The sequence below is a fragment of the Bombina bombina genome, chromosome 4, assembly GCF_027579735.1.
Source record: "Bombina bombina isolate aBomBom1 chromosome 4, aBomBom1.pri, whole genome shotgun sequence".
NCBI lineage: Eukaryota > Metazoa > Chordata > Amphibia > Anura > Bombinatoridae > Bombina > Bombina bombina.
In genome coordinates this window covers 404,832,384-404,854,078 of record NC_069502.1, presented here as the reverse complement: position 1 = coordinate 404,854,078, position 21,695 = coordinate 404,832,384, and the positions used below count along the sequence as shown (strand labels likewise).

At 43.5% G+C, this 21,695-nt stretch overlaps 1 protein-coding gene across 1 annotated transcript in view; it reads left to right on the top strand.

Annotated features, from left to right (window-relative positions):
* The window catches only part of DLG1 (discs large MAGUK scaffold protein 1), a gene marked incomplete in the record, with an annotated part of 930,518 nt that overhangs the window by 594,425 nt on the left and 314,398 nt on the right, over positions 1-21,695 (top strand). Inside the window, 1 exon segment of the mRNA XM_053710194.1 lies at positions 2,311-2,413. Within this exon segment, the coding sequence (XP_053566169.1) occupies positions 2,311-2,413 (103 nt within the window).

Genomic DNA, 21,695 nt, shown 5'->3' with positions numbered 1-21,695 from the left:
ACACTGAGGTTCATCAGATTTCAGTCGGACAACATCACGACTGTGGCTTACATCAATCATCAAGGGGGAACCAGGAGTTCCCTAGCGATGTTGGAAGTCTCGAAGATAATTCGCTGGGCAGAGTCTCACTCTTGCCACCTGTCAGCGATCTACATCCCAGGCGTGGAGAACTGGGAGGCGGATTTTCTAAGTCGACAGACCTTTCATCCGGGGGGAGTGGGAACTTCACCCGGAGGTATTTGCTCAACTGATTCGTCGTTGGGGCAAACCGGATCTGGATCTCATGGCATCTCGCCAGAACGCCAAGCTTCCTTGTTACGGATCCAGGTCCAGGGACCCGGGTATGGTGCTGGTAGATGCACTAGCAGCCCCTTGGGTTTTCAACATAGCTTATGTGTTTCCACCTTTTCCGTTGCTACCTCGACTGATTGCCAGGATCAAACAGGAGAGAGCATCGGTGATTCTGATAGCGCCTGTGTGGCCACGCAGGACCTGGTATGCAGACCTAGTGGACATGTCGTCCTGTCCACCATGGTCTCTACCCCTGAGGCAGGACCTTCTAATCCAGGGTCCTTTCAACCATCCAAACCTAATTTCTCTGAGGCTGACTGATTGGAAATTGAACGCTTGATTCTATCAAAGCGTGGCTTTTCAGATTCGGTTATTGATACATTAATACAGGCTCAGAAACCTGTTACCAGAAAAATTTACCACAAGATATGGCGTAAATATTTATATTGGTGTGAATCCAAGAGTTACTCATGGAGTAAGGTTAGGATTCCTAGGATATTGTCTTTTCTACAAGAGGGTTTAGAAAAGGGCTTATCCGCTAGTTCGCTAAAGGGACAGATTTCTGCTCTGTCTATTCTTTTACACAAGCGTCTGGCAGAGAATCCAGACGTCCAGGCTTTTTGTCAGGCTTTGGCTAGGATTAAGCCTGTGTTTAAAACTGTTGCTCCTCCGTGGAGCTTAAACTTGGTTCTTAAAGTTCTTCAGGGTGTTCCGTTTGAACCCCTTCATTCCATTGATATTAAGCTTTTATCTTGGAAAGTTCTGTTTTTGATGGCTATTTCCTCGGCTTGAAGAGTCTCTGAGTTATCTGCCTTACATTGTGATTCTCCTTATCTGATCTTTCATTCAGACAAGGTAGTCCTGCGTACTAAACCTGGGTTTTTACCTAAGGTTGTTTCTAACAGGAATATCAATCAAGAGATTATTGTTCCATCGTTATGTCCTAATCCTTCTTCAAAGAAGGAACGTCTTTTGCATAATCTAGACGTGGTCCGTGCCCTGAAGTTCTACTTACAGGCAACTAAAGATTTTCGACAAACTTCTTCTCTGTTTGTCGTTTACTCTGGACAGAGGAGAGGTCAAAAGGCTTCGGCTACCTCTCTCTCTTTTTGGCTTCGTAGCGTAATACGCTTAGCCTATGAGACTGCTGGACAGCAGCCTCCTGAAAGAATTACAGCTCATTCCACTAGAGCTGTGGCTTCCACCTGGGCCTTTAAGAATGAGGCCTCTGTTGAACAGATTTGCAAGGCTGCAACTTGGTCTTCACTTCATACTTTTTCCAAATTTTACAAATTTGACACTTTTGCTTCTTCGGAGGCTGTTTTTGGGAGAAAGGTTCTACAGGCAGTGGTTCCTTCTGTTTAATGTTCCTGCCTTGTCCCTCCCATCATCCGTCTACTTTAGCTTTGATATTGGTATCCCATAAGTAATGGATGACCCGTGGACTGAACACACTTAACAAGAGAAAACATAATTTATGCTTACCTGATAAATTTATTTCTCTTGTAGTGTGTTCAGTCCACAGCCCGCCCTGTCTTTTTGAGGCAGGTTCTAAATTTTAAATTATAACTCCAGTCACCACTGCACCCTATAGTTTCTCCTTTCTCGTCTTGTTTCGGTCGAATGACTGGATATGACATGTGAGGGGAGGAGCTATATAGCAGCTCTGCTTGGGTGATCCTCTTGCAACTTCCTGTTGGGAAGGAGAATATATCCCATAAGTAATGGATGACCCGTGGACTGAACACACTACAAGAGAAATAAATTTATCAGGTAAGCATAAATTATGTTTTTCATAATTCAGGTGGAGATTCCAATGTACTTCTACTAGGCATGGATTCATTGAGTGTTTTTAACTTATTTACGAATGCTTAAGTAAGTGTACCCCACTAGTTCCTCAATATAATGAGAATATAAAAAGGCTTAAGGTGCAATGGTGACAAAATGTGAATGTTAATTTTTAGTAGCTTGTGTTTTAGATAATGTTAATAGTTATCTTTGTTTTTGCACACTAAACAGGTGAATGGTGTTGATTTGAAATCAGCTACTCATGAACAAGCAGCAGCAGCCTTAAAGAATGCTGGACAAACTGTCACCATCCTTGCACAATACCGTCCAGAAGGTACATTTTTGACTATTACACAAATATTTTTCATAAATCTAAATATTTTTTGGGGGGCAGTGTTAGCTTAAAAAGACATTATGGTTGAAACTGAAATGTACATTAGTAAAAAAAAATTACCATATAGTTGTATAACAAAAAATGCCTCTAGTAACTTATTACTGTTTCAACAGCATATGCACATATGCTGCATATCCCCAGTGCACCTTTATTTAAACCAGACAGCCCAGAGATCTGTTGGTGGTGTGCATGATGTCAGTCATGACTTAATTTGCATTATACAAGCCACCTCTGCCTGTCTGAGAAGGCTTGGTATTTGAATTCTTATGAACAGGATTGTGCAAAGTATTTATGTATGGTGTTAATACAGTTATTGCTTCTTCTAGATGCATTCTTACTAATAGAAATAAAATGTATGCTTACCTGATTATAATTTCTTTCATGATGGTGAGAGTCCATGAGATCATCACATGGGATTACACTCCCTGTCCAGTAGGAAGAGTCTAAACACTCCCTACATACCAGAGCTTTGAACTCTCCCAAAATCCCTTAGCCTTACATATGGCCAAGTAGATGGAAAGAAACTAGAAAGCAGGAAACTTAAGCAGGGCAAATTTACTGCAAAACAAGTTCTACAGTCAACTTCATACAGAAAAGTATGTGGTCTGTGTACTCTCACTATCATGAAAAAATGAGTTTAGCAGGTAAACCATAAAGAGGGAACCACTGTTCCTTGGTAAATAATATCTGTAGATACTACTTTGAGAAGAAACAAATGGTGTGTTTGAAGGAAAGGAGGGTTACAGGATAAAGCTGAAAGTTTGGAAACTCTTCTAGCTTAAGAACAGGCCAAGAGAAAAAGAACCTTTCAAGATAAAAGTTGGAGGCCTAAACGTAGGGGCTTGAAAGACCTTCAAAATCAGATTAAAGGGACATGAAACCGAAAGATTTTCTTTCATGATTCAGATAGAGCATACATTTTTAAACAACTTTCCAATTTACTTACATTTTCAATTTTTCTTCAGTCTTTTAGTATCCTTGATAACCCAATCACAAGAGGCATATATGTGCATGCACCAAGCAGCAGCAAGCTCCTAAACCTACATAGTTATGCTTATTAAAGGGACAGTCTAGGCCAAAATAAACTTTCATGATTCAGATAGAGCATGTCATTTTAAACAATTTACTTTTATCACCAATTTTGCTTTGTTCTCTTGGTATTCTTAGTTGAAAGCTTAACCTAGGAGGTTCATAAGCTAATTTCTTAGACCTTGAAGCAGACCTCTTTCAGATTGCATTTTAACAGTTTTTCACCACTAGAGGGTGTTAGTTCACGTATTTCATATAGATTGCTTGTGCACAAGAAGTTATCTGGGAGCAGGCACTGATTGGCTAGACTGCAAGTCTGTCAAAAGAACTGAAAAAGGTGCAGTTTGCAGAGGCTTAGATACAAGATAATCACAGAGGTTAAAAGTATATTATAACTGTGCTGGTTATGCAAAACTGGGAAATGAGTAATAAAGGGATTATCTATCTTTTAAAACAATAAAAATTCTGGTGTAGACTGTCCCTTTAACAAAGGATACTAAGAGAACAAAGCAAATTAGAATAAAGAAGTAAATTGGAAAGTTGTTAAACAATTTATGGTCTATCTGAATCATGAAGGAAAAAGTTGAGGTTTCATGTCGCTTTACGATTTCAAGGAGGATTAACTGGACGAATAACTTTGTTTTCTGATTAATTCCTGTACATAGGCCTGTATAGTAGGAATATTGATCATTTTTAATTTGGTATAAAACAGATACATCTGACTGAAAAACCTTTCTCTATGCCGCCCTGAAGAGATTCAAGAGTACTAACAATTCTAAAAAGTTTAATTGTATCCATTTGTTGTATACCAGGATAAAAAAGTTCCAAAACTTATGGTCGATACGTCTGGTTTTCTAGCCAGTATTGATCACCTTATTAGAAGAGCTTCTTTGTGATATACTAGCCGTTCAGTCGCCAGGCTATTACATTCAGAGTCTTAAGGTCCTTGAGAAAGAAGATATTTTCTAAAAAAAAAAGATGCCAAAGCGGATGCCAAAGGTCTGCATATTAAGTCCTGCTAGGCCCCACTGAAGCAGTAGAAATTGCTAATGCACATTCCTGTTTGATTTGTGCTAGCACCCTGTATAGCAACACAAATGGAGGAAAAAGATGCATGAGATTGAAACACCAAGGAACCACTAGAGCATCTTATCTTAGCTGCCCCATAGGGCTTAAGACCTGGCACATAGCGTGGAAGCTTGTGGTTCAAGCGAGAAACCATGTAGTCTATCTGTGATACATCCCACCTTCTCACTATCTGGTTGAATACTTCCTGATTTAGAGACCATACTGCTGGGTGAAAGCACTAATGACTTCTCCCTCATGATTTATGTATCCCACTGCAGTTATGCTGTCCAATTGGAAATAAAGGAAGGACTCCTGTCTAAGGTGTTGCCAACTCTGAACAGCACAGAAGTTGGCACAGAGTTCTAGGATGTTTATTAGTAACCTTGCCTTCTGAGGAAACCATGCTACCCTCAGACCTCTCCCCAACCCTACAGGCTGGCATATGTGGTAATCATAGTCCAAGTGGGACGAATAAATGATGCTCCCTGGATAAGGGAATGGTGAGTCTGCCACCAAGTTAGAAATTTTGATCTAAGGATCCTTTGAGACAGATCCTAGTAGTCTCTGTTCTATTGTTGGAGCACTGCAAGCTGAAAAGTTTGTAAATGAAACCTGATAAAGGGTACTGCATCTGAGGCAGCTGCCATTAGACCCACCACTTCCATGCACTGAGCAACATTAGGAAGTGGAGTGAGTTCATGAGTGCATGCTCTGTTGTTTTAGTCTACTTTTCTCTGGATCCCAGAAAGGAAAACACGAGTTTGAGGAATTAAGGAACTCTTTGGTAGATTGATTCTCCAGCCGTGAAAACAGCTCGAGTGTGAGTAAACTCCAGTTGATGGGAAGGAACCTGTACCAGAATGTACCAGAATGTCATCTAGATATGGAGCTACAAATATTTCTTTCATACTGGTGGTGAGAGTTCACAATCCATTACTCCTGGGAATTGCTCTTCTCTTCCACTAGGAGGAGGCAAAGATTATCAAACACTAAGAGCCCTATAAAACCCCTCCCACCTCACACATAGCTCAGTTTTTGCTCTGCTGGAGGTGGTTGAAGAATGAAGATGTGCATTTGATTCTTCAGAGAGAGGGATCTTCAGTCTATATTGAGGCCCGGTTTCCCCTCAGAGTATAGTGCTTGTCAGAGGGATGTATATGGGGTATGGTTTGTGATTCTTTTTCACCTTGTGAAACTTTTCATAATCCTTCCATAATTGGTTGCAGGGACTTCACCTTTACCTCCCTTTATGGATCTGCAATATACTCCTAAGCTTCTAATTGTTTTCGTTCCTTCATCAGAATAAGGAACAAAAGAATGACTCCTCTGTTCAAAAGCAAGGCACCCCTGGCTCAGTCTGGAGACCAAGGGCTAACTGGAACAAGTCAAAGCAGGGTAAGAAATCTATTCCTTCTACCAAAATTGCATGAAGGTGTGGCCCCCGATCCATAAGTTATAGTAGGGGGCAGATTAAGCCTCTTTCAGGAGGCTTGGTTTAGGTTTGTTCCAGACCCCTGGGTTCTGAATATAGTTTCTCAGGGATACTGAATAGGATTCAGAATAAGGCCTCCCAGAGTTAGGGTTTCTCTGTCCAATGTTCCAAGGAATCTTGTAAAAACTCAAGCTTTTTTCAAGTGTGTCGAAGATCTGGAAGCTATGGGAGCTATTGTTCCAGTTCCTTTGCAGGAACAGGGGATGATATTTTATTCAAATCTCTTCATTGTTTCAAAGAACGAAGGTAGTTTCAGACCAGTTCTGGATCTGAAAGCTCTGAAAAAGCTTTCCGGACTATTCTGCCTTTTTTCAGCAAGGTCAGTTTATGTCCACAATAGATTTAAAGGATGCTTACCTTCATGTTCCAATTCAGTTTCTGAGTTTTGACTTTCTGGACAGGCATTTTCAGTTTGTTGCTCTACCATTTGGTCTGGCTACAGCTCCAAGAATATTTACAAAAGTTCTGGGTGGTCCTTTTGTCTGTGGTCAGAACTCAGGATTTTGCAGTATTTCCATACCTGGACGACATCTTGATTCAAGCTCTCTATTTCCCCCGGTTGCTCTTTCTTTGGAAGTTCTGGGTCTTATGATTGCAGCTTCAGATGAATATTTGTTTGCTCATTTTCACATGAGACCTCTTCAGCTTTGTATGCTTAGTCAGTGGTGCAGACACTATACTCAACAGTCTCAAATTATATTTTTGTATCCCAATACCAGTCAGTCTCTGACTTGGTGGTTGGATCTTCAGTTTTTTATTCAGGGAGCTTATTTTGCTCATCCTACCTGTGTTCACTACAGATGCAGGTCTGTCCGGCTGGGGAGCGGTTTGTGGGCCCTTGAGAGCACAATTAGTTTGGGATCCTCGGGTGGCGAGGTTAGCTATAAATGTTCTAGAACTATGGATTATTAAGCTTGCCCTCTGTTGAGAAGAGAATCTCATAGCCATTTTCAGACAGACAATGTCACAGCAGTGGCATATTTTAGCCATCAGAGTGGACTCACTGTATCGTATCCATGAGGGAGGTGTCTCAAATTCTCTCATTGGCAGAAATCATTTTTTTGTGTAGTTTGTGCCAAGGGTGAACTGGGTAGCAGACTTTCTCAGTCATCAAACTCTACATCTGGTGGACTCTTCATCAGGATGTGTTCAATCAATTTGTGAATCTTTGTGGTCTCCAAGAGATAGATCTGGTGGCCTCTTGTGTTAACAAGAAACTTCCCATGCACTTTGAGAGGTCCAGGGATCCTCAGGCAGAGTTAGTGGATGCTCTAGTACTTCCTTGGTCATTTTTTTATTATTTTTTTAATTCTTTATTTTATTATTTTACATACTGATTACATCAAAGATAAAGCATATATACATAATTATGCCTTCATTATTATGTATTTACCTTACAACATAAATATCAAAAACATAAACATTGAAAGAAATAAGAAAATAAAACCATTCAAGAAAAACAAACAAAACAAAAAAAAACATTGAAATATGACTTGCATATCTCCTAGGAAAAAAAACAAAAACAGGAATATTACTTAAATCCATCATGGTAAGAGCATACCTTAACTTCAGTTATATATTTATCTTATTACATACATTCCAAAGAAGCTAATACACTTATACTTAAATGGAGCAAAAATGTGGATATGGCCCTTTTATTTCAATATTTACTGATACCAAACCTAGTTTTTTCTCCACAGAAAAAAAGGAAAAGGAACACAAAAAACGTACCTGGTCCTAACTGTTGTGCCAGGGAGATGAGAGGGGGATGCTGTGGGGAGAAAGAGGGACAAAAAAGGGATAATCATATTATAGATCTCCATGTGGCCGGTAGCTCATTAATAGATATCCAATATTTTACCAGACTAGATTTTGCCAAGGGCTTAATAATTTACAATTGCGCATTTATTGGCTGATCCTCTATTACCTTTAACCACTTACAAAAAAAACTTTTTAAGTGTTTCTCTGACTCTGATACTATATTATAATGTTCGATTATCATCTGATTTGTCATTTCAACCTTAAATTGCTCTTTACTAGGTACCTGAATAGATTTCCATTTGGAGAGAATCAATATACGACCCTGCAGAATAGCGGTATTAATTAACTTTTTGTTGATTTGTTGGTCTGGACAGCAATATAGCAAAAAAAAAAAAAACAATTTCCTATTGATTTGAAAATCCTTGTCTAGCATCTTATTTAGCTAGCCAATATTGAATTTTTAACCAAAACTGTCTAATTTTAGGGCATGCCCAGAAACAATGTTCTAAATCCGCACATCTTGCTCCACATTTATAATATACTATATTATCGTTTCTATACCGTTGTGCCAGTTTACTAGGTGCGATATAAAGTTGATTAATTAACTTGAAGTGAGATTCTCTCCATGAGGTTGTATTTCCTTGGTCATTTTAGCTTGCTTAAATTGAACATTTAGACATAGGGGTTTCACTGATTCTATGATTGAAACCTTAATTCAGGCTTGTAAGTCTGTAACTAGAATAATCTATAACAAGATCTGGAAGACCTTTATTTCTTGACGTGTAGATCATGGTTTTTCCTGGCACTTTTTTCACAATTCCTAGGATTTTGCATTTCTCACAGGATGGTCTTCATAAAGGCCTATCTGCCAGTTCTCTGAATGGGCAGATTTCTGCTCTTTCGGTTTTGTTCCACAGGAAGTTTGCTAATCTTCCTGCTTTGCATAGTTTTGTTTAGGTTTTGGTCTGTATTAAACCTGTAATCAAGCCAATTTCTCCCCCATGGGATCTTAACTTGGTGTTGAGGTTTTTGCAGGCTCCTCCTTTTGAACTGATGCATAAGTTGGATTTTAAACTACTTTCTTGGAAAGTGTTATTTATTTTGGCTATCTCTTCATGGTGGTGAGAGTACATAATAGAAGAGTTACTGAGTTATATGCTTTTTCTTGTGATCCTCCTGATTTTTCATCAGGATAAGGCAGTTTTACGGACTTCTTTTTTGACTTTTTGCCTAAGGTTGTTTCTTCAGATAACTTTAGAAGAGAGATTGTTATTCCTTCTTTGTGTCCTAATACTAAGAATGCTTCAAAGAGATCTTAGCATTTTTTAGACATTGTTAAGGCATTGAAATATTACATTGTTGCTACTAAGGACTTTTGACAAACTTCTTGTTTAATTTGTTTGGTCCTAGGAAAGGTCAGAAAGTTTCTTCTTTTTCTTTGGCCTCTTGGTTGGAACTTTTGATTCACAAGGCTTAATTGAAGGGAGGTCAGCCTCCACTGCAGCAAATTACTGCTCATTCTGCTAGGTCAGATGCAATTTTTGGGCTTTCTTCTGAAGTACATCAAAAAATATGTATATATTTTATTGGGGTTGCGAATTTAATTTCTCAGTGAAAAAAAGATGTTTTTAAATCCCTACCTTTCTGTTATTACTCGTGGACTCCATAGCTTGGGTATTTGTTCCCAGGATTATTGGATCTTGTACTCTCACCACTTGTATGAAAGAAAACATAATTTATGAATACCTGATAAATTAATTTTCCTGGTGGTGGGAGTCCACGAGACTCCACCCTTATTCTTTTTTGGGGGGTTCATTTTTTCTTTAGTACATCTTTTTCTCCTGCTCCTTTTATGGTTCTTATTACTTTTTGTTACCTCACTTTGCTTGGCTATAATTTAGACTGAGGTATTTGTGTGGTTTTAACGATTTTTACAGGGCTCTTGGGGTTTGAGAATCTCTTCCTCCTCCTAGTGGTAGTGATGAGTATTTCCCAGGACTAAAGGATTATGTACTCTCAACACCATGAAATAAATTAATGTATCAGGTAAGCATAAATTTAGTTTCTCTTGTAAAGGTGTATCCAGTCCACGGGTTCATCCATTACTTGTGGGATATTCTCCTTCCCAACAGGAAGCTGCAAGAGGACACCCACAGCAGAGCGGTCTATATAGCTCCTCCCCTAACTGCCACCCCCAGTCCTTCTCTTGCAGCTCTCGACAAGAAAGGAAGTATCAAGAGAGATGTGGTGACAGTGTAGTTTTTACCTTCAATCAAGAGTTTGTTATTTTTAAACGGTACCGGCGTTGTACTGTTTTTACTCTCAGGCAGAAATTGGAAGAAGAATTCTGCCTGGAGGTTTTGATGATCTTAGCGGTTTGTAACTAAGGTCCATTGCTGTTCTCACACATAACTGAAGAGTATGGAAAGAAAACTTCAGTTGGGGGGACGGTCTGAGGTATGTTCAGTATATATTTTTTTTCTAGAGAGATAAGGTCTAGAAAATGCTGACAGTTGCCTGGTATATTTAAGGTAAGCCTGATACAGTGATTTAACAACAACTGGGATCATGCTTGCAAATAAGGGTAATATTCATGTTAATACTTATATTACTTAGTGTAAAAACGTTTGCATGATATATAAAAATAACGTTTTTTCTCTGAGGGTGATAAATCTTTATTTGGGGCCTAGTTTTCCACATGGCTTGTTAGATTACTCCTAGGAGTACTTTTTTAAGGCCATCTGACTTTGAGTGCATGGTAGGCAGGAGCCTATTTTCAAGCTCTAAATGTGCAGTTGATTTTTTTCTGAGACATCCAGCTTCCCTGAAGGAGTCCTCTGGCTTATAGGACCTCTAATAGAGGGTTTTGTTCCTGCAAAAAAAATTAAGGGCAGGTAGGAGCCACAGCACAGCTGTGGCAGTGTGTTTGACTGTTAGCGGTTTTTATGTTTTTCTAATTCGTTTTTGGGCCTGAGGGGTTAATCATCTATTTGCAAGTGGGTGCAATGCTGCTTTAGTCCCTTATACACACTGTAAAAATGTCGTAGAGTTTACTACTTTTTATCACTGTTTTGCAGTTGATGTGGTAGTTTTTTTCTCTTAAAGGCACAGTACCGTTTTTATATTATTGCTTGTTTCACATTTCTTAAAGTGTTTTCCAAGCTTGCTGGTCTCATTACTAGTCTGTTAAACATGTCTGACATAGAGGAAACTCCTTGTTCATTATGTTAGAAGCCATTGTGGAACCCCCTTTTAGAATGTGTACCAAATGCACTGACCTTTCTATAAGTTATAAAGATCATATTATGGCTTTTAAAGATTTATCACCTGAGGTTTCTGAGACTGACATAAGGGAGGTTATGCAGGAGAGCTTCTATCTGTGGGTGACTTCTCTGATTCAGGGAAGGCGTTTCTTCAGTCTGACTCTGAAATGACAGCATTTAAAGTTAAGCTTGAACACCTCCGCGTGTTGCTCAGGGAGGTTTTAGCAACTCTGGATGACTGTGACACCATTGTAGTCCCAGAGAAATTGTGTAAAATGGACAAATACTTTGCAGTGCCTGTTTACACTGACGTTTTTCCAATCCCTAAGAGGTTTTCAGAAATTATTACTAAGGAATGGGATAGACCAGGTGTACCGTTCTCTCCCCCTCCTGCTTTTAAAAAGATGTTGTTCAGTGCCAGACCAGAATACCATGGACTCCTCCTACAACCCCCTGGCTCCAACAGAACAGACCCAGAGACAAGGAGTCTAGTCAAAAGCCTGCACCCAGAATAAAGCTGAGCCCTCTACATTCCTTAAAACTCCTATACTTTAGTTAGTACCCAACAGGGAACCTCCAGGCCTCACACAGACCAATACCTTCTAATTCCAGACTGAAGCCTCAGCAACCCAAATACCTAACCAGAGGTACATTGTAGCCTATACTTCCCATGTTAACAACTACACTACCTCTCTAACCAAAGAGAACAGAGACTTGGTCCCTCTCCTCCCTTTCCCGCCGGCCCATTTGCCTGCGGGTCATATCCCAGACACCCTTTTCCAGCTACGCCCAAAGGGGGCACTTCCCCAGGAGAGGGGCTTACCGAACAGAGAGTCCCCAACCATTGTATCAGGAGGGGAAAACAAAGAAAATCTTTAAGACAACATAGAGGTCTGAACCCTCTCTGGACCTAGTCCATATTTTCCCCCCCACCTCCTCTTTCTCCTGAGACCTCCTGATATACCACAATATGTAATTTAACCACACAGGGTGTGCACCCCCGCCAGTCGATGAAACTCTGATAGCAAATCAAGAGCAAGCAGGTTCCCACTAACACAAGCTAAAGCCGCCTGTGACCGAAGCTGTTGACCCTCTTTCAAAATGTCCCAGCCCCACAAAAGAAAACAAAAACCTCATAACACACCAAAGAGAACGGTGGTTGACCACTTCCAACACAAGGGCAAACCGAACCATGGAAGATACGAAGAGGAGGGCTCTGATACTGGGAGCCTCTCAGATAACCAACCAGACAGGCCTCTCAGCAGCCAGATGCCTCGGATGCCGGCAATAGATGGTGCCTCTAACAATCTAATGGACTCTATTGAATCACTACTAAAGTCTCATCATGATTCTCTATCAAAGAAATTTGAAAGGTCTCATGCCGATTTAAAGAGGGATATTGGTCTCATCAGTGAGCGCACAGATACACTGGAACGCAGACAAGAAGACCTCACCGTAGACCACTCAAACCTTCTTGCCTACTCGCAAAGTCTGGCATGTCAGATCTCAGACCTAGAACTTAAGCTAGCCGATCTAGAGGACCGCTCACGTCGCAACAACATAAGGATCAAAGGGATCCCAGAGTCAGTGAGCCCACAAGATCTAAAAGACTACCTGCAAGATCTATTTAAAGAAATTCTAGGATCAGAACAATCAAGTGAGACCCTCATTGATAGAGCGCACAGAGCACTCCGGCCTAGATCCGCAGATGAAGGAAAACCCAGAGATGTCATAGCCAAGTTACACTATTACACATTTCGAGAGAAGATCCTCAGAGCCCTAGCCAGGGAGAAGTCCCTGCCAGGCAAATTTGCGGAGCTCCAGATTTTCCCAGACCTCTCTCCCCACACATTACAGCTGCGTAGACACTACCAACCGTTCACTAAACTACTAAGGGAGAAGGGTCTAAAGTATAGATGGGGTTTCCCAGTGAGGCTATTCATTACAAAAGACAGTCAGCAGTTCATAGCCTCCTCACCGCAACAAGCACGAGAGCTACTGCAGAAATGGGGCCTACTTCCAGAGGACCCCGAAGATAGATCCACGGACATAAACAAAGGAAGCGGCCTCAGAGCCTCAGCACCAGTATGGAGACCTCTCCCACAACGACCCTCCTCAACTTCAAAAAGATCTCTTGAAACAAGAGGGGTATCCATATCTGAGGATACATAGAAAACCTGCTTGCAGATGATTGAAAATAGAACACAGTACAGTCGACCAACCACTGATTAGCTAGAGACATATGCAGGTTGACCCCGCACACTTTCTTGAAGGTGATGTAAGAAAAATGAAGAAGACGGGTGAGCCATATTGAACTGTTACAACTGATTTCCAAGGGACTCTGTGTCATTACATTTAGTAGAGCAGATGTTAACTGTAATTGATGCACTCTCGTTAGCATTTAACCCCTTTTTCTTTTCCAGGATTTGGAGTGAAGTTTAACGTCTTATTAGTTATTATATGTTATGACTAGGCTTGTATCAACTTAGCTATGTCTTAGAAAAAGGGTGTAGTTGAGAGACTCTACATACTTATGGCCTGACGCCCCTCCAGTCATCCTTTTAACAGGGGACATACCTAAAGAGAGACTAGAGAGAGACTTCCTCCGACCCTAGCTCGACTATTCACCAAAATCCTCGGGCCATATCGACACTGCCCACGACTACAGACTATCTCCCATCCTAGCCCCGACACTTTAACCTAACCTACTAAAGCCACGTCAGCCCCGACCCACTACGGACTCACCCACTAGTATCCGACTACACCTAACCGACTCGACGGGCCATTCCCTTTGACCTAGGAATAACACTGGACGCTGCTTCCTCCCTTACTATCTGCTGGCGAGTACGGTATCTATAACATGTGTCCGCCCGGTGCATCCCACCTTCTCTAAGACGGAGAACCTTAGCCCATTGACAGCTTTCAGTCTCTCTCTGACTTAAAGTTCAGCTTTGTTCCAAGTTTACTGTACTGTTTATGTTATTAGTTATGTCATTGCAATGTTTAAATAGCAATACTGTTAATGTTTCTTTTATGACTGGCGGGGGGCATGACCTGGCTCTGCCCGACTCCGCCCCACAAATTTAGTTGTGCCTCCCTGGCTGTTATACCAGTGGAGACACTCATTGTGAAAGTGACTACCTGACACTTTTTTCTCAGCCTAGCCCCTTAGGGCCCTGAATCTCTTAAACTACAACAAGCACCATAGACTTCATCAATAGCCCTATCTGACTGACAGGGGGAATCCCCTGCCGTCCGGTTACACGTTTTCCCAATCCGTATTCCCTTTGGCGATCCACAAAAACCGCCTACATGGCACCTATCCGCATAGCCACATTAAATGCCCAAGGTCTTAATTCACCCACAAAGAGGAAACTCTTACATAACTATATGTATACACACAAGGTCCACATACTCTTCTTACAAGAGACTCATTGGACCGGTGATTCCCACGTAATCAAACAATCTCAGAATTATCCTACATGCGAAATTGCATCCAACAGAGATGGAAAATCAAGAGGGGTGGCAATTTTGATAAGTAAGGACTTGGTATTCGCCCCGGAACACATTGAGAGAGACCCAGAAGGTAGATTCCTTATATTAGTGTGTAAACTAAATGAAATTCCATATACCCTGGTTTCTATCTACACCCCCAATGTGAAACAAATACCGTTTGTCCGTGCTCTCCTATTAAAGGTAGAGAAACTCAAACGAGGACACATACTTATTGGCGGAGACTTCAACATGGTATGGGACCCTCAAAAAGATAAGCAATCTACCCTTACCACACACGCAGACAGAAACATCTCTTCCACCTCTAATGCATTCCGCAAACTTATGTACCAATTCGACCTCTATGACACATGGCGCTGTTTAGCGCCCACCCAAAAAGATTTCACACACTATTCCAAAGCCCACAATTCCTATTCAAGAATTGACTATCTCCTGTGCGACCCATGGTCCCTAGACAAATGTAAGAACCCTACCATCCAACCATGCGCATGGTCGGATCACGACATGGTATACATAGATTTTATTGCACTGCAGACCTTGACCACCAGACCTCCTTGGAGGCTTCCTATACAGCTCCTAGCGGAGGAGGAACTCCCAGCATTAGTTCAGACGATAACTGACTTCCTAACACATAATGACAACGACACCATGGACCTGACTATGATCTGGGCAGCCCTCAAAGCTTATCTTAGGGGATACTTTATCAAAAAATCAGCCCACCACCGCAAACTCAATGGCCATCCACTTGCTAAATTGTATGGAGATCTCCGGAAAATGGAGACCACTAATAAAGCATGCCCCGACACCCACATAGCCCACCAGATCGGTTTAATCAGGGAGGAAATAGCCAAAAAGGAAACACTTAGAGTACAAGACAATCTACATAAGCTCAAACAGCTATATTACTACAAGGGCAATAGGGCAGATAGGCTGTTGGCAAACAAATTACGAAAACGCACACAGCAGAGTAGGATAGCCTCCATCAACACACAGAAGGGCCCAGTCTACTCGCCCAAAGAAATAGGGGTGGCTTTTGAAAAGTACTACTCTTCCCTGTATAATATCGCAACCTCAGAATCGACGGGTAGTGCCAGCGAGGAAAACATCCGTGAGTTCCTAGACAGCCTAGACTTACCCACACTAACAGAGGACGCTAAATCCTCATTGATGAACCAATTCACAATAGAGGAAGTCAAGGCCGCCATAACCAATCTATCTCCTCATAAGGCCCCAGGCCCAGATGGATTCATAGTCACCTTCTACCAGGCCCTGAGCCCTGTACTCTCGCCGATACTGCTCCGATTTTTTACAAGTGTGGCACAGACAGGCAAATTTTTACCAGAATTCCTTGAAGCCAGTATTATTACAATTCCCAAAGAAGGCAAAGATCCCACCTTATGCCCGAGTTACCGGCCTATTTCCCTTATCAACGTGGATGCCAAAATTTATGCCAAAATCCTTGCTAACAGACTGGGTACCCATCTACAGACCCTCGTTCACCTAGACCAGGTGGGATTTGTTCTTAACAGACAAGGCTCGGATAATACTCGCCGCCTATTGAATATCTTCACAGAGGCAGCTGACCTGGGCCTCCCCGTACTCACCCTGTCGTTGGATGCCGAAAAGGCCTTCGACAGGGTGAGGTGGGAATACCTGTTCCGCACACTCACAGCCTTTGGCATACCTGACAGCTATGTCAATGCTGTCAAGGCTCTATACTCCTCTCCCACAGCCGTGGTGAGAGGTCTGGGATTTTGCTCTCCTACCATAAGAATAACAAATGGGACGAGACAGGGGTGCCCTCTGTCCCCGCTCTTATTTGTCCTAGCTATCGAGCCCTTGGGGGTAGCTATCAGGAGAAGCCATGAGATCCAAGGCCTTCAAATTCATGACACTGTTCAGAAGCTAGCCTTGTTTGCGGACGATCTCACAGTCTTCCTTGCAGACCCCCTAGATTCCCTCCCCCCATTGTTCAAACTATTACGACGATTCGGCGAACTCTCATACTATAAAATCAATGTCGGTAAAACGGAGGTCTATTCTATACACATCCCTGCAGAGGACAAAGCTAAAATCCAACTTCTCTACTCTTTCAAATGGTCCTCTAGAGGTGTGCGGCATTTGGGAGTGTTCCTCTCCCATTCTAAGACCATAACCATCAGAGAAAACTATGAGCACCTTGTAAAAGAGACTGCATTGGATCTTACCTCCAAGAGATTCGACGAGATTTCTTGGCTGGGTAGAGTGGCAGCCATCAAAATGATGGTGCTACCCAAGCTCACTTATCTTTTCCGTTGTATCCCGATCCCCGTCCCCATGTCTCTGCTACGAAAGCTACAGACCCTTTTTAACACTTACACCTGGCACTATAAGAGGCCTCGGGTGGCGGCCCACATACTCCAGGCTCCCATCGATAGGGGCGGCGTGGGCCTGCCGAACGTAAGGAGGTACCACGAAGCCGCAATGATTACCCATGCTTCCGCATGGGGCAACGGTCTCCCTGTAACCAGATGGAAAGAGCTGGAACAAGCTTCACTTCCGGCTTTTGTGGACCTAGAAGACCTCCTCTGGTTACCCCCACACTGGCAGTCTAAAATTACCATCTCCAATGGTATTGTAAAAGGGTGCCAGGATAGATGGCTGAAACTCAGACATAGCAGACTTATTGCCCCCCATCCTTCACCGGTACACTCCATAAGAGGGCTCCTCTGTGGACTGCCTGAGGCCCACATTACCTCGTGGCCTAACACGGGCATCGATACCCTGCAAGATTTTTACGAAAATAAAAATCTAAGATCTCACTCCGCAATGCTAACTTTGCCTTCACTGACCCCAAGGTTCCAATTTGACCTAATGCGACTCCGGTCTCTAATGAAATCCTGGGGCTTTTTAGAGGATCACCTCCGCGACCTCTCCCCATGGGAATCACGTTGGAAAGCAAACCTCCAACTCTATAAACCTCTTTCCGCACACTACAGATGTTTGATTGAAGATGATATTCCATCTAAATCAATACATATGGAAACCTGGGAAAGTGAACTACAACAAGTACATCCCCTAGAAATGTGGGACATGGCAATCAACCATACTAAAAAAGCTACTCACTGTGTTACTCTCTATGAGTTACACTTCAAAATTATCACGAGATGGCATCTGGTCCCCACCAAACTCCAAAAACTGTACCCTGACCATTCCCCCATGTGTTGGAGGGACTGCGGAGAAAAAGGCTCCCCACTCCACATTTGGTGGGCCTGTCCGAAGCTTGTGGGCTTGTGGGATAAGGCAGGGGCATTGTGCAGGGATTTGGGCCTGGTAGACACACTCCCCCCTGCACTCGCTATACTTCACTTAGGAGTAGATTCGATCCCCAAGCACAAACGTAACTTACTCATAAACATCCTCATCTCCACCAAACTACAAATAGCCAGGAATTGGAAGAAACTCCAACCCCCCAGATGGCAAGGAGTAATTGACTGTGTTAACCACATTCAAAACATGGAGAATTATGTATACAGGGAACGCAGACAACTGACAGACTTCTGCTTAATATGGGAACCGTGGGATTCTTACTGGACTTGTAAACCCAAATAGACTAATTGACCCCTGACTAAGTAGGGTCAACCTAACCGACTGATCTTTCCCTTACCCAATCCCTAGATTTATACAGAACCCCAATGAACCTCCAAAAGGTCCCCCTAGAATCCCCTCGGAGGGAAACCAGACATGGGAAAGGGGAGGTCCCTCAGATGGAAAAACACACGGGCTCTCTCACACCCCACATATCTCCTACCGAACCACGGGAACCCACACTTCCTGTGACCTGATGAAGTCTATGGTGCTTGAATACTGAGACACCCTGGCGGGCTGACCCGCTAAATCGAAGGCCACTTCAAACATACTGCTACTATGATTAAGTTAAAGTTTTGGTAAAGTTAAAATAGAAAGCTCTTGAATAATGGCCTCTGTAAAAACGAGGTGATACAGATAATGGAGGTGAGGATACACCCCCAGAACAAAAGACTATGTATTCATGTGATGATGTTGTAAGGATATGATTTCGATTGTTATACATAAGTTGTTTGTAATTTTGACTGCCTCAATAAAAATTACTATTTAAAAAAAAAAAAAAAAAGATGTTGTTACAGAAGCATTAGTTATTTTGTTGTGAAGAGCTTATTTCCCAGCAGCAATGCCTGAACCAGCAAGCCAGCGCCTAAGAAGGGCTCCAAGAAAACCGTAACAAGTTTCATTTCATAAAGAGTTAACTCTTTTTTTTCAGCTTTTAGAAACTATTGTCTAATCACCTCTGGAGCCAGACTGCTAATTGATAAGATGAACTTGTAAACTTGTTATCTTAAGTACTGTAATCCTATTGTGGCCTGTCAAAGGACAGTGCTCTCTATCTAAATGTGTGATGGGGGATTTTGTGCTTCCCCCCCTCTCCCCCTGGGAGTGCCCTGTGTGCATGTAACCTTAATAAAAAGCAGGCTGGGCATCCCAGTCCTGAGTTCTTGTTTTGACCCTCAATCGCAGCGTTGACTCGTTTTTGTGGGCAGAAGGGTATCCTAGCTGTACTGCAGCTAAGGGAGATTATTCTATATTTGCGAGACTCATATAGAATACTATGGAAAGCAGCTTCTCCCCTCTTTAGCAATAGGGATCCAGGCTACTAAGCGGTCCATCTCTCAGCGAGACTAAGGGTAACCGTAACATTTGGCGGCAGCGGCGGGATTTTCCTGGATTTCCTAGGAGAGGTACAGAACGGATGGAGAGCGCTTACGAAAAATTGAAGCGTACAACCCTAAAGGATTTACTTGAAAGCAGAGGGGGGTACGCCAGCAACCGGCCGAGGAGAGAGCTGATCGCAGAATTGACCGAACTGGATCAGAGCTTCACAATGGCGGAAACACCGACCACAATTAGTGACGAAAAAACCAGGATTGTTCGGGAAAGGCTCTCATTATACGGGCCGAACCCCTCCATGGAATTGGTACAGCAGTTGATGGCGGAGGCGGACGAGGATATACGAGAGACTCGAGCCCACGAACTCAACCTAGCGAACGCACACCGCAATGCTGAAGCCCCGCAGGTAATCATCCCTGTCGAAAATGCTGGGAGGCCCAAGATACCCTATGCGGCATTTCGACCCTTCCTAGAGAGCGAGACAGGGATTGATGAATATTTGGCGGACTTCGAAAGGCAATGTGCCCTGCACCAGATTCCCAACAGAGAGTGGCCCACGATATTGTCTGGGAAACTATCCGGGCGAGCCCTGGAAGCCTTTCGTACTCTGGGTGCTGAGGAAGTGACACAGTATGAGCTAGTTAAGGAGACACTGTTGCAACGGTACGCTGTAACTCCGGACACGTATCGCCGACAGTTTCGGGGCACGGAAAAGAAGCCTAACGATACCCATATGGAATGGGCGCACCGAATGCGGAGAGCGGCAAATCACTGGCTGAGCGGAAGTAAAGCGGTGACTGGGGAGGAAATTTTACAATTGTTTCTCTTAGAACATTTTTATAATGGCATGGAACAGCAAGGGAAGGAATGGCTGCGAGACAGGCGGCCTTCTACCTTAGAAGAAGCAGCCAAATTGGCCGATGAACATTATGACTCCCGTCTTCACGAACCCATGAACTACCGAGCTCCAGCACGGGTCGAACCCAGAGAGGTTTACCGTGCACCCCCTCGTGCTGAATTCCGAGCCCCGGTGCCCACAGGGCCCGTCCGACACTCAGGACCACCCAATAAGAGCTCTGAGCGTCCCAGACCGACTTGCCACCGATGCAAGCAACCAGGGCATTTCATGGCTAGCTGCCCCCTTAATACGCACCAGACACCCAGGAATTACAATGACCCCTCTGGGTCCTATCGTCCGGCCCGGGCCCTCTGTGTTAACCAAGAGGCCCCTATGGAGGGATATGTGGGGCTGCTTCACGAGGCAGACCCTGTATATGCTGCCTCAGATAACCGCCAGCACCATCGGCAGAGGGTATGGCTCGAGGGGCGATCTACCGAGGGATTGCGAGACACAGGGGCTACTATCACGCTGGTACAGAGTCATTTGGTGCCAGAGCACAAGCGATCCGGACAGACTGTGGCCGTTAGAGTGGCGGGGGGGGATGTGTACAAAATTCCAACAGCTAAAGTGCATCTTGATTGGGGAGCGGGAAAGGGGGCTGTGAACGTGGGCCTAATGGATAATTTACCTGCCGAAGTACTACTGGGCAACGATTTGGGCCCCATGACTTCTGCCTATGCTCCAGTATGCAACAACGAGGCGGACCCAGTGACTACACGGGCCCAAGCCCGGACGGAGCGAGAGCTTTCACCAGTGCGGGAGACACAGGTAAGACCTACCCCGACCTTGCCTGACAGGTTAGGCCCCATACCCTGGGACACCCCAGATGCTTTCGAGGCAGAGTCTAAGACTGACCCGACCTTACAAAAGTACCGGGAACGAGCAGAGACCGGAGGGGGCGGGGCAGATAACGAAACATTCTTATGGGAAAAAGGGAAACTATACCGCTGGACAGAGAAAAGGGGACAGCGTAGGCGACAGCTGGTAGTGCCCCACAAATACCGTCAAGAAATCCTCAAAATAGGCCACGACATCCCCTTAGCAGGCCACCTAGCCGTTACCCGTACCCTACACCGCATTACTCACACGTTCTTTTGGCCAGGGGTGCACGCTGACGTTAGAACTTACTGTAACACCTGCGATGTGTGTCAACGAGTAGGAAGGCGAGGCGATCACCCTAAAGCCCAGCTAGTAAATATGCCCATTGTAGAGGAACCCTTCAGCCGGGTTGCTATTGACCTAGTGGGACCACTGGCTACCCCTAGTCCCTCCGGTAAGCGATACATTCTTACCGTAGTGGACTACGCTACCAGGTACCCAGAGGCTGTCGCCCTATCCAACATACAAGCGGATACGGTAGCGAATGCACTAGTACAGGTGTTCTCCCGGGTAGGATTTCCAAAAGAAATCCTATCCGACCGAGGCACCCAATTTACGGCTGAATTGACCCAACAACTCTGGCAGGTTTGCAAAATTAAGTCCCTCCTAAGCTCCCCATACCACCCCCAGACG